Source organism: Tympanuchus pallidicinctus, unplaced genomic scaffold, assembly GCF_026119805.1.
Source record: "Tympanuchus pallidicinctus isolate F22 unplaced genomic scaffold, pur_lepc_1.0 scaffold3, whole genome shotgun sequence".
NCBI lineage: Eukaryota > Metazoa > Chordata > Aves > Galliformes > Phasianidae > Tympanuchus > Tympanuchus pallidicinctus.
Window position 1 is genome coordinate 40,029,147 of NW_026294747.1, and position 14,592 is coordinate 40,043,738.

The window sequence follows — 14,592 nt, forward strand, 5'->3', positions numbered from 1 at the left end:
TTTTAAAAGTGAGCCAGCTACAGCTTCGCAGTAGTAGCTGGATACTCTGTGCACTGTAAACGCAGCTGTGTTTTAAAAATATCTTAGTTATGTATATAATTAGATATTAATAAGGCTGACATAACTGTGTTTTTCTTAGTAGTCCAGAATCAGAACTGATCATACAATGAAACAAGATAAAAACGTCATTCATGAACATTTGTGTTCTATATGTATGTTAATGCAGATTAAGATACAATGTCTGGCAAGCCAATAAGTCCTTATTATTTTCTATGAAAATATTTGATAATTCTATGATCATCCTTGATGTATGTTTCTAAACTTTTCTAGTTTATTTACCCATTGTAAACTGCATGTAGTATTTATAGAACTGCAGATAGTACTTAAAACGTAGTCATCTTAGATTTACGGACTGAAGATTTTCTACTTCTTTCCTAAAAATACTAAGCATTCTATTTCCCTTCAACATTATTGAGTAACAATGCGCTGAGATTTGCAGGGAGGACTTCAAGATCTACCCAGAGCACTAGGTAAATTAAACATCATTGTTATCTACCTACTGTTAAGATAGGTTTTCCTAAATGCACTTTGCATCAATATTGAATCCCATCTACCGCTCAGTCACTTAGTATTGCAGGATTCTTCGGCTTCTTTTCTCAGGCATCCTTAGCTCTCAATACCCTATATTATTTTGTGTCAGAAAGAAACTTCATTGCTTCCAATCTCATTGGCTTTTCAGATTATTTATGAATATTTCAATAGTACCAGCACTAGCCTAGGTCATGTGAACTGCTGCTGCTATGATGAATGATTTCCCATTCTTTTTCTAGTATGACAACTTATGCTAAATTCCCAGGCTTTTTCCCAACTACTTTTATTTTTTTATTAATCCACAAGAGCTATTCTTCTTGTTACATAACCTCTTAGTTACCACAACTGCCCTTGATACCTGACTTTGTCAAGGCTTTTCAAAAATAAAAACTTCACTGTGCAAACTGCATCATCTTTTCCCATGTGATTATATGAGAACATCTTCAAAGAGTGCCCAAGAATTTGTGATGTGCCACTTTTCCCTTCCAAAAAGCCTTAGCAACTCCCATCACACAGCATTTAACCATGTTCCCTTCCTGCAGGTAGCTACCACCACCATGAGGACTTGATGGAGACCCATGGGGGTTGCCAAAAGGCCAGCTTTATCTTGGTAAGATCTGCTCCAAGATCTACTTTACCAAGATGTTTTGCTTAGAAGGTGGTCTATATAGCATGGAGAAAATAGTGAAAAATAAAAAGCCACAGGTAAAGGCAAGTAAGTTAATTGAGAGATAGGAACACCCATCATATAAGTAAAGGTTGAGATTTGGGAACATTTAGCCTGGAGAAGGGAAGGCTCAAGAGACACTTACCAGTGTATGTAAATATTTCAAATTGGATGGAGTTGGAGCTGGCAAAATGCAGCCAGACTCTCATTGGTAGCAACAGAACAAGAGGCAAGCACAAAATGTAATACAGAAAAGTTTAGTTCACTTTAAGATAAATCTTCTTTACTGTATGGGTAGACAAATGCTGAACAACCTGACTATACAGGTTGTAGAGTATCCATTTCCTGAGGTACTGAGAACTCAACAGGACAAAGCTTTGAGCAACTGGTTCCAAGTGGCTGCTTTGAAGAGGGAGGTCAAACTGGATGACCTCTGGATTCGACTTACTCTGAGGCTCTATAAAAGATAAAATGACAGGAGGGAGCATTCAGACTGTTGTAAGGCCCATTTCAGGGGCTTAGCATAAAGATGTACAGCCTACTGAAAAAGATCTAAAAGAACAAAAAGGAAGCTGATGTCACTGAAATCAACTAGTTGTGACATATTCAAGTACATATAATAGCAAAGAAGCTATAAGATGTAAAAGGCCCTCCTTCAGACAGTGGAAGCAATTTCTAACTTACTAACACTTGCGAATCAAAAGGAAAAATAAGGCAATGTAATAACAAGAGATTTAGAAGCAATTTTTTCAAAGAATAAAATTAGTAATTATTTTCTTTTAAGTGCAGGAAACCAGTCAGAGTGGGTGAGACTTAGAGTGATAACAACAGCACTCTTGGAAAACAATGAGTAGGAAAAAGGAGAACTATTTATTAGCATGGTGTTTCATGATGAAAGTGCTTAATGCTCCCACAACAGAAACTTTTTTACTGGTTTACTTCTTTACAGAGCTGACTCTGAGAAATGACCTTGACCTCCAGCATCATTAGAAGAAGTTCGATACAAAGCAAATAAATGAGTGCCAAAGACTAGCAGGATCTGATGATATTCAACTGGCTTAAGGAAATCCATAAACAATGCAACGTTATCTGCTAAGTCAGACTCAGTTCCAGAAAACAGAAAGCAGCAAATATTATTATTTTGTGAGCATTTCAGGATACACTGAGATAGAGCATTTTAATTTCAGATTATAAAGGACATTGTTTTAGCAATTACAAGGTGCCTAACATATTAAAATGAGTCTAAAGAAGCCTGAAGGAAAATAGTTCTTCTAATGGAAGATGCAGTTTTGTTAAAGAATTTTGAGAACTTTCTTTTTGTACATCGTCTCTGAAGTTGTAAATTTAAAGTCCTGGCATTTATCATCTCTGCTCTCATCTATGAGACATTAAAGATGAACTTTAAAACACATACATACCTACAAATTATACATAGTATTCCTAAATAAGGCTATATTAATGTACATAGAATTATATATATAATTGTATATTAGTAAAAGTATCAGAAACTGAAGATGAAGTGATTTAATTACTCTATGGTATAAAGTTAAGGTTTATTTAGTTCATAAGAACATGCTGTATGTCTTTTGTTTTTTTGGAAGTGGAATATACTTATGCAGCTTCCTAAATCCCCACCTACCCTGGATTTTATTTCTGCTGTAGAATTCTATGAATCTCATAAACCACTGTGAGAATCTGAAACATTTCAGATCCAATCACTCACTATTTTGTTTTGTCTGTTTCTTCCTTTACAAAGGGATGTCTCCAGAACAGTCATTGTTAATCTTCCTGTCAAAGGATTGGAAAGCCTTAAAGAACTAATGGCCCAAAACACATGGACATTAAAGAAATTACCAGCTGTAAAGATATTTCTTCAGCTAATTCGAGCTGATCTGTCCTATCCAAGTCACTGCTGCGCTTTCAAGAACTGGAAAAAGAACAGTGGGTGAGTCTTTCAAAGATAGAAGTAAAGACAATTTTTAAATATTAATACAAAAGTACATAATCAGCACTTTTATGAACATTTTCTCTAGTTCTTGAGTACATTCTTTGAAACAAAGGGATACAGCTTCAAACTCAGAAAGGAAATAATTTTTGATACATCACAGGATCAGTAGGACCTTTGCAAGGCTCTTCCTTTTGCTAAGCCCAGAAGGAAAAAAAAAAAACAAGTACTATATCAAAGGCTGCAAAAATAAGTTTTGGGGGTTTGCAACCTCATGTTTCAGATACTTTCTAACTGAAAATCTGAGAATATATGATTCTGAAATAACTATTTTGTAAGGATTAAAAAAAAAAAAAGCATGTATAGATGTCCTAGTGGAACAGAGCAGCTCATCTGCTGGGGGAATGCACGTGAGGAGGAACATTGTGCTGTGGTTAGCAGCACAATTCTAGAATACAGAATTCAAATCCATTATAATTTTCTCTAAAGCTGAATAAGTTTTAAGAGCTGTGAATTGTTATTTTAGCCATTCTCTGATTTAACAAGACAGCCTCAATCTTCAGTAATGCAGTGTTTGTAGTTTGAATTTATAGTATACTAAAATATGCTATGATAAATTTATGAATTATTCAAGAATAAACTCATATACCAATACTATTCACAATTACAATGGAATGGGAAAATGAGAGCAATCAAACAAAACAGAGGAGGAGAGAGATTCAAAACCTAGACAAGTAGAATATGCAGAGAGAGCTCAGCGCAATCAAATGATAAAATGAAACAGAGACATGCTTGTCTGTTGGCAGACACATATATTTCTCAGATTTAATTGTAGGCAATTTCAAATTGTAAGCAATTTCAAATTCTAAACAACTGGAAATGAAAAATGCTAAAGCTTACTTGACAATGGATAAAAGATACCTAATTGCAACTTTTTTTCTAGTAAAAAATACATTCTTGATAACAAATGCAGACGCATGATACCATGAGTACAGTATTCTCAGCTACTATCAACTCTTCGAAAGGGTAGATATCTGCAAGACAAGGGGAAATGGTTCAAAGTTGAGGAAGGGAAGATTTAGGTTGGATGTCAGGGGGAAGCTCTTTACAGAGAGAGTGGTGAGGTGCTGGAGCAGCTGCCCAGAGAGGTTGTGGGTGCCCCGTCCCTGGAGGTGTTCAAGGCCAGAATGGATGGGGCCCTGGGCAGCCTGGTCTGGCATTAAATGGGGAGGTTGGTGGCCCTGCATGTGGCGGGGGGTTGGACATTCGTGATCCTTGAGGTCCCTTCCAACCCTGGCCATTCTGTGATTCTGTGATACTATGTTGGTAGTTAGCTGTAAGGAAGGTAGAGAAAATGCACAGAATAGAAATGATTATTATCAACGTTCTGTGAAAAACAGATTTGTGAGTAAAAATAAAAAGGAATACAATACTGTGTGTTATCTAGAAAGTTATAAGGAGGCTTGTGAACGACTAAGAATGTGGATTCCAATAAATAAGAGGGATTATAAAAGTTGGCAGACCAGCTTTCTTCTGGGGATATCTGATAGGCACCAAGAAAAGTAAGATGTAGGTAAAAAACAGCAGCTATTCTGATAATGAAATTTTCTGTTTGATCTCAGAAATTCTCAAGTTTTTCATTTACTTTATGTTCTGCTAACAAATACATAACTGATTACATTATTATAGCTACATTTTCCTTTGGTATTTTTTTTTTTTTTTTAAGTGCTCCCTTTGTTCACCTCAAACTGTAAATGCCAGTGGTGATTTCCCTCTGTCCTCTTTCAGAATTCTGGAGTACTTGATGTGTAACCAGACTGGCAGTCACAGTTTTCAAAATAGAAGATTGTTCAGAGCTATCAGAGAACCATTTTACAAAGATTATACAGAAGAATACACAGACCGCACTGATTCTGTTTATGACACAAATACCAAGTTCAGGAATTTCCATGAAAATTCCCAATATTACATATTTTTGGAAGAACACGGGGAAGAAAATGTTGGTTTTGGCCAAGAGCTCAAAAATCCTCAAACTGAAGACATGCAGGCCTTTGACAGTCATTATGACTATCTTGTCTGTGGAGGCAGTGAGGATGTAATATGCACTCCAGAGCCTGATGAGTTTAATCCCTGTGAGGACATAATGGGATACCAGTTTCTGAGGATTGTGGTATGGTTTGTGAACTTGCTGGCCATTGTAGGTAATGTTTTTGTCCTTTTTATCCTTCTAACCAGCCATTACAAACTGACCGTGCCACGCTTTCTTATGTGCAATCTAGCCTTTGCTGATTTTTGTATGGGGTTATACCTTCTCCTGATTGCTTCAGTGGACCTCTACACCAGATCAGAGTACTATAATCACGCTATAGAGTGGCAGACAGGGCCTGGTTGCAACACAGCAGGTTTCTTCACAGTCTTTGCTAGTGAGCTTTCTGTATACACACTCACTGTGATCACCCTGGAGCGCTGGTATGCCATCACCTTTGCCATGCGTCCCAATCGAAAGATTCGCCTCCGTCATGCTTTGGTTATCATGCTGGGAGGTTGGCTTTCATGCTTTCTTCTAGCCCTTTTGCCACTGGTTGGAGTCAGCAGCTACAGCAAAGTCAGCATCTGCTTACCTATGGACACTGAAACGCCAGTGGCTGAAGCCTATGTTGTCTTTGTTTTAATATGTAACATTATTGCTTTTGTCATCATTTGTGCCTGCTACATAAAAATCTATATCACTGTGCGAAACCCTCAGTACAAGTCAGGAGACAAAGATACCAAAATTGCCAAGAGGATGGCTGTGTTGATTTTCACTGATTTTCTGTGTATGGCTCCTATCTCATTCCATGCCCTATCTGCTATCATGAACAAACCATTGATAACAGTCACTAATTCCAAGATTTTGCTGGTACTTTTCTACCCACTCAATTCTTGTGCCAATCCATTTCTATACGCTATTTTCACCAAAGCTTTCCGAAGAGATGTATTTATCCTGCTGAGCAAATTTGGTATATGTGAGCATCGGGCTCAAGTCTACAGAGGTCAGACAATGTCAGTCAAAAACAGCAGTGGCTCTTACGGGCAGAGAATCAGCCGAGGGTTAGGTCAGATTCTTACAAGCATCCAAGACCCAGTCAACGATTACCTTCCTGCTATGACAATGCAAAACCAAATTCTTGTGGAAGAATGCAAGCAAACTGAGCTATGATGTCTCAAAGTCACACAGTCACAATTTTGTTGACATGTTGTTGTGTACACAGTAAACTGAGTGAGAAGTGCATGTTTTCTCCCTATTTTCCCTACCCTACCCTTGTTGTGGCTGATGTACCTTCAGAAAGATAACTCTTTCACTTGAAACTTCTTGTCTCACATTCATACCAGTACAGGTCACAAGATCTGTTACAATTATACTGCTGGAAATGGATGGGAAATTTATATATATGTATAGGAAAATTAATGTATAGAAAAAGACAGCAACTATGAAATGTACCCTTATCTAAAGAAAATAGGGAAGGAGACCAAGCATAAAATGTCAGGGAACTTTTATGACTGAAAAAGAATGTAGTTTTATAGATAAAGTTATATTTTAAGATACTAGTTGGAGATCTCAAATGGCAATTGGCTATGTGTCAAATGGTTCAGTTTTTTTCTTCTAAGAGCAAATTCCTAAAACTTCCACCTAAGCTAAAATGGAACAGATTACATCTGTCTCTACCACCCTGACATGCAATTTATCAGTTTTTGTTTTAGTTGGGTGAATTGCAAGAAGAAGCCTCTTCATATTGCATTTATAGTGATTAAAGGCTAATGCCATTGACTATACTGCTATCTGTAACCGATGATAAACATAGGCATTTGCCCTTGTGTGTTACATAAAATCTCTTTGTATCAGTTTCTCTCACTATTTCATGAACCTAAATAGGAAATGGTTTAGTCTGAACTTCTTTTGAAGATCAAGTCAAGTTAATGATCTTCATATTTTTTGCTTTCTAAAACCTAAGATTGTACTAAATTTTTACACCACCTCATTCTTTACCTAACCCCAGTAGTGTTTGGTCTGAACATCAGGAAGCACTTCTTTGCTGCGTCTGTGGCTGAGCACTGGCACAAGTTGTCCATAGAGGTGTGAAATCTCCTTGGAGATCTCCAAAAGTCTCCTGGACATGGTGCTGGTTGATCCTTCTTGAGAAGAGGTTAGAGCAGACGGACCCAGAGGTCCCTTCCAGCCTCAACCATTTTATGATTCCATGAATCTGTCCATATTTATCATCACAGAATTGTAGGGGTTGGATCTCTGGAGATCATCTAGTCCAACCCCCTGCTAAGACAGGTTCCCTATAGTAGGTTGCAAAGGAAATCATTCAGGTGGGTTTTGAAATCTCCAAAGAAGGAGATTCCACAATCTCTCCAGGTAACCTGTTCCAGTGTTCTGTCACCCTCAAAGCAATGAAGTTTTTTCTCTTGTTTATATGGAACTCCCTGAGACCATTGTACCTTGTCCTGTCACTGGGCATCAATGGAAAAAAGAAACCTGGCGCCATCCAATTGACTCTTTAGGTATTACACTAAACACTGTACTGCTATCCATACTTACCTCTCCCTTACATGGCTAGAATGACTTTCCTTCTAGCACTTGCTGTGCTAAGCTTGCATCTACACTTAAAAACAAAAAAAAAAAAGGATGTATCCTGCCTTCAGGCTACTTCATGCCCTTCAGGTACTGAATTGAAGGCCAACCGCTAGCACCTGCAACAGATCTTAAGAACATCTCTGTGCTCTGTGGGGAGACTTATATCTGAACTTCATATCATTTGCAGTTCAGCCACATCCAGGACATGGCTAGTTTATGTCTGGCCACTGTGTTCCTGCAGCTTAGGTGCATACACTCCACACTGTACTTAAGGAAGTGCAAACTCATACCAGGAACATCATGCAGACTCTTGCTACAGTGAAGCACTAAACCAGTCTTCTGTCACACTTGCTGCTAAAAAGGGTCAGATCACAGATGAAGCTTGGCCATGCTCAGTTCATCCGCATGCAGTAAGCAAACATACTGTGGTATGGCACTCTATGTCTCTTGCAGACATGAAGACTCAAGGTAGAAGCTACTTTGCATCAGCTTCCTGAACATTTTTATGAAGGCTGAGTGCCTGGCCCTGCCAGCAGGATCAGGCCCATTCTCAGCCAGAGGTAGAGACTAGCTCTGTTGGACTAGTACAAGATAGCAATTGATCATTTCACCCATCAATTTGGAAGGCCTGTCACAAGAACAGGGAATACTCAACGTATCTCCACCTTCAGGTAGGTATTTTAATATTCCATTTGTAATATCTACACTATCAATACTGTTTTCATGGAATTACAGTCTTTGGGGAACAGTGATTAAACTGACCAGACAGCAGTTGGATCTTCTATAGTGAGAGTTAGTAATATTCAGACAAACATAATAGCAGAGTCCTTTCAAAAGTGAGCTACTACAGCCAGTTACTGCACGATTGTGAATGCCATGTACTACTTCAATTCAAAAACATTTTGATTCCATATTTCTGATTATGAACACAAGCTGCTTCCATGTGCAGAAACAAGCATCTAGATTCATCAACAATGTGACACGGTCTCATTAAAAAATATTACGTCATTGTTAAATCCATTTAAAAAAAAATTGCATTACTGATTGATTTACCTGCCTATTCTGGGGAGGAGCATGCTTCCACATTTTCATTTTACTTTCAGCTGTCTTGGAAACAGAAACCGCTCTGTGGCCTGGACTCAGCAGGTGATAATCAGAAATGCAAATGTAGCTCCTTAATGCACAGATTCTTCTAATCTCCTAAGGCAAACACCCCTGGAACTGTTGTTTTCAGAACACATGGCCCTGCCCAAGAGTATACGAAGCAAGTTATAAGACGCAATTCCCTGCCCTCAATTCTATTGTACTTCTGATTCTGGAGTAGTCATTACAGGGAAAAAAATTACCCATCCATACTTTGATGAGTGCCTTTCACTTCAGCAGCTAAGACAATAAGTTCCAATGAACATACTGTATATTCATGCTATAAATTTCATATATGCTAGGGAACCAGCAGGGAAAAAATCCCAGCTTCAATTGTGGTCTTTTTTTTACAAAAGGGAAAAGACGAAGTTGGCATTAATTTAAAAAATATTTTTTAGAACTACCACAGATCACTTATTTCAAACTTTTTAAACTTTACCTTAAACTAAACCAGAAGGTTTATTTCATGAAAATTACTAGGACATTGGAAAGATGTGGTGTGTTGGACTGATTGCAGAATGCTTTTGAATTAATGCAGTCATTTGCTGTTACTTTTGAAAGATACATTGTTGAACTTTTTTAACCTCCCATCTCTGCATATCTATTTTTTGTCAATTGAAAGGATTCTGTGATACTGCCTTTGTGAACAAAGTTAGATATTTTTTGTCTTGTATAGTCTTTATTGTGTTAAAGCTGATGAGAAATATTTTAAAAGCTATGGGAAACATCCAGGCAGTAGACTTTAAATAATTTATTTGCCAGATTTTTACCTGTAAATAGTTGTATCCTATACAAATTTTCTCACATTTCTGCTCTGGTCAGCTCCTTCAGCCATTCTGATTCTGCTTATATCCTGATGTAATACTAGCTATTTTAAATGTCTCAGCAAGATGTACTATTTCTGGTATGAAGTACTTCTTTTTCCCTCTAGAATACTTCAGGAATAACTCAGAGTTTTGGAATAAAATGTTTTCTTTGAAATTGTAAAAGGCCCAGAGAGCTTTTCTGAAAATTTTAAGCAATTTTTCCTACAGAAGTAAAGAATATTTCTCCTGAACTTAGCCTGATTGCTCTGCTTGGCAATTGCATGATGGATGGGTGTACTTAGGGTAAGCACAGATGCCTGCCTGACCTTCTATGCTTCTCTCACCGCACCTTGTTAGCAGATCACAATCAGGATTTTGGCACAGACAGACTTTTAGACTGTTCCATTACAGCCATTTGCTGTTGTGTTCAACCAGATCCTCAGTTCAGACTGCAAAGTCATCTTTGACTGCACCTTCCTTCATCAGGCCTGATCGTAATGCCCTTGTAATTTAAAATCCAGATGAGTGGAGAGCAGCACCATTCCAGTTCACACCACCTCAATGGATCTGACCTCACAGCTCAGGTTTACACCTGAGCAACTGCTGCAAGGACCTGGCTGTCCTCTCTCAAAGCCCCGCACAGTAATGGCAAGAGCCACAGTCTTCTGGGCTTGCCCAGAATTTCAGATGGAGGAACAGAATGTAAAAATCCAGTTTGTAGCAGAGAATGCTTTTATTTTCTCTGCATAAACTTCTATGATTCTGTTTGCAGGCACTAGGAAAGATTTCCTCATTCACAGAGTGAAGAAAAAAACCGCAAAGCTGAGCTGCGGCCTTAGTTGTGAGAATGTTGAACTTTCTCTGAGTAGTTTAAACTGTCTATAGCTGACCTGTATTGCTCTTCTTTCTCTCCATCTGAAGACAGATGCATTTTCCTCAATAAGCAGACAAGATGCCACCCACTGTGTGTCAGATACAGTCAAAGTAAAGCACAATCTGATGTGGAATCTTGGAATCTGAAAGTAATACAAGTAATAAAAATAAATTTCAATGCACTACCACTGTATTTTGGCTTATTAACAAAAATGAAATGCACTTTCATTTCCTTTCTTGCTGGATAATTGATATGCTTAATGCACACAGCACAGTCTTTGGAAAATCTTGAAAAGTGGAGCTTGATTTGATCAGACTATAGTTACATTTTAAAATAAACAAATCCTTCCTTCCAGGTTACTTGGTAGTAGCAGTACAATCTCTTGGCTTGATTTTCTGTTTGTTTGTATTATTTTTTTTCTTCCCTAGCAGATGCCTGGTATCTTTGATTTAAAATCACTCGGTAATCGTATGGCTTCTGGCTAATAGTTAAAGCTGAGGTAAGGCCCAAAATTAGTTGGACATCTAACCACGCCTCTTTGTTGAGCACTCCTTTCTTGGTAGTGATTTTGAAAATATATGCTGTACTGCACTTTGATGTAGGCTTTATGGGCTAAGGCACAAGATGTGAAGGGCCATTATCATGCCCTGGAACAGAAGGTGGTTAAGAAGTCTCAGTGACGCACACTGAGATATTCTGACATCATTGTAGACTTCTAATTCATACTGGTCCAATAATACATCTACATCAAAACTGAAATACTTTTTGCCTGTTTACTTCTATTTGGCCCAACTTACTTTTGTATGACTATAGAGATGTGAAATTCAACAAAAAGGAGACTCTCTGAAGTCAATAAGTAGAGCATTTTGTCAGTAAAACCCATCAGTTTTAACTTCCTTTTCCCATTCTGCACACACCAAGTACACACATTCATAGGAATTGCTACAGTAGTTCAAATTATCTCAGGCCCTCAGATTCAACAGGATATTAATCCTGTGGAAAGCTTTAGTTTTTATAACTTTTTAGTCTTATTTTCCACCCTAAGAATAATATCTATTTTCATAGTTAAAAAAAAAAAAAAAAAAAAGTCTCATCAAATACAGCAGAGAATCTGGAACTCACTTGGGCCATCTTAAACTTGCTCCTTCCAAGAGCCCGTCTTCTACATTAAGTCACCTTCAAACTTACTCTGCTTCTTAGGCAGAACAGCATTCCATACTGTTCTGATTATGTAGAGTGCCAAATCTTTTAAGTGCCATCTGAACCCACGTCTTTACTGCTGTACACTTGTGTGGTTCATCTGAAGCTCATCAAGCTTCTTAATTTGTTAGATAAAGAGGAGCACACTCACTTTGGTTTTTAGATATTCATTATGCTGTGATGAGGACAAATGGAGAAACTTTGGATTCTGTTTTTCTTTCTTTTCTAAGAAATGAGATCTGCTATGAATATGAACTTCATTTGTTATATATATCAAAAAGCTCAATAACCAGTTGCTACAACGGGACATTTACTTGTGTATATTTTATACATAGAGACAGAGACAGTGATACTTTTCTAAAAACGAACAACTTTACTGCTAAGAGCCTCCCTGTTCCAAGCTCTGAGGCTGATAAACTGGACTGCAAAACTCATGCTGGTTCTCTGAAAGCTGAAAAGACAGCAGCTTTTCCTGGGAAAGCTAATAGTGAAGGAAAATGACAGCACTCCCTGTCTGATGTGGAAACAAAGCTGAAAACCCAAGTAGGAATGCAGTTATGTAAACAAAAAACCTACCACTCAAAATCCTGAGGTGCTGTCTAAATGTCTGCCCTCTCCGTGGCCTGTTGCTGGCTGGTACATATAGGATAGCAGTGAAATACCAAGCAGCTTGATGGCTGTGTTTGTGCTGTATGTACAATGCTGTTTGTAGTTTGACTGCAGTCAAAAGAATTCCCTAAATCATACACAGATTACTGCTGCTGCCTAGAGGGAACTGTGGAAACAACAGATTAATTCTTTTCAGCTAGCTATTGACTTCCAGTGAAATCCAGCAACTATGTATATTTTGATCAAAAAATTAGAAGGGGTGGCTAACACACTGGCTGATGCATTTTCCTATTAAAAGAAACTGGATAAAGTTTTTTGTTCATTATATATACTTCTCTTTGTACAGCTAAACATATTTGCACTGTTTTTGTAAGAGGTCTGGCTACTTTATTCTGTGTTCTCCGTTTCCTTTTTCCAGAAGCTCTTTAGTATCCTTCCCCAACCATCGAAGAAATCCTGTGCTCTGTATGAAGAACCTCTTAACATTTTAAACATATCTATTACCTATTTCTAAGCTGCATGGCAGCATACCTATAGACACCTCAGGGAGACTTTAGAGATCTGTTTAAAGGTATGACATTAGAGCAACTTGATCTGAAATTAACAAGTGCCCTGCTTCCTCTCTGAGCCCTTCCAAAAGTAACTCCTGATGTATGCAGAATTGGCTGCAACAGGAATACATTTTTTCTTTAACCAAACAGCTTTCAGCATTAGCATTTCATCATCATCCTTATTAAGCAATTCTTTAACTCTGTGAACATACAGGAAAATTTACTAGATGCCGCTTTAATGCTCATGGAGAATAGTTTGCCAGAAATATTATTCCCAGCACCAACCTTTTTTTTTTTTAAACTTGATAAAAGCTCCAACAAGGCAAGCCCAGGGAGGAAGAACATCCAAAATTTGACTTTTCTAATGGGAAACCCAAGAGAGAACAAAATCTATGAGAAGCTCCACAAGACGAAAACTGCAATATAACATGTACGAAATACTCTGCTGCCTAGAGCAGTTTCTCAGAAAACATTACCTGTAGAATCTGAGCAGACCACAAGGAGTCAGGCAGCTCCTCTGAAGGGAAAACTCTGTGCGAGATCTTCAGGTGCTGCTCAAGCAGGACACAAAGTCCTGTCTGCAGGGACCTCATGGCATGATTCCTAGGAGAAATGGGAACACGCCTTTGGAAAATTGAGGAAGCAAGGTGGTTTAGTAGAAAAGATCACCTTTTTTTAGTCCAAACCGTTTCCTCCATCATTAACTTACATCTGGTAGGTAGGATTTACTTACGTCACCTTGGCTTTAAACCCTGCCTAGTACTGCATAGGCCCCTGCACCTTGAGAAATAGAACCCCAGATCTCCTGGATTCCAAATGTGTCTCCTCTTCCACATGTCCAGAGGACTTGTCTGCAGTGTAGTTGCTTTGTATGGCACCTCTAGCAAATTAAAAGCATTTCTAAGTAGATAGAATCAGGCATCTACAGGTAAAAAATTCTGTGGTTAAAGGTTTTGTCTACAATGTAACAGTAGGCTTTGTTTCACTTGTTACTGAAATACACTTTATTGGACTAGATATCTGCTGTGTTCAATTTCAATATCTTTCTGTACAAAAATGAACTAAGAATGAAAATGTGTAAACCAAATGCACCCAGCTGCATTTTTAAAAAAATAATTTAAAAAAATAAAGTGCTAAAAGGTACTTAAAACACTTAAAACACCAGTATCTGTCTTTAGAGAGTGGATTTTGAACTCCAGAAACTAACGGGCAACTTGCTGTCCTCTGGAAAGCAAAGTGTATTTTTCAGCATTTATTCTCCCCGAATTACCTCCAGATTATCCTTTTTCAAGTCAAGCGAGGACAGGCATTTCATACCATGTAAAAAGATTTAATTGCACAGGCACGTCACACAAAAGTAAGTGGAAAAATTTGCCATAAAACTACTTTTCTGATTGTTATATAGCCACAATAAAGATTAAAAAAAAAAAAAAAAAAAAGGAAACAAAAAAGTCAAATAAACTGCAGATAACCAGATGTCGTCACCCCTGAAATGGTTTTGGCATAATCTCATTACTGACAAAAAAAGTACTCTGAGGGAAAACTGACATAACCTTCTCTGACTGTAAGCAGCAACACAGACTTT

At 37.9% G+C, this 14,592-nt stretch overlaps 1 protein-coding gene across 1 annotated transcript in view; it reads left to right on the forward strand.

The window, feature by feature from the left end:
- TSHR (thyroid stimulating hormone receptor) overlaps positions 1–7,058 on the forward strand; it is a 47,216-nt gene extending 40,158 nt beyond the window's left edge. Inside the window, exons 9-10 of the mRNA XM_052693502.1 lie at positions 3,015–3,203; positions 4,992–7,058. Of these exons, the coding sequence (XP_052549462.1) occupies positions 3,015–3,203; positions 4,992–6,402 (1,600 nt within the window). The 3' untranslated portion in view covers positions 6,403–7,058. The remainder of the gene's footprint in view (positions 1–3,014; positions 3,204–4,991) is intronic.
- The last annotated feature ends 7,534 nt before the right edge of the window (positions 7,059–14,592 follow it).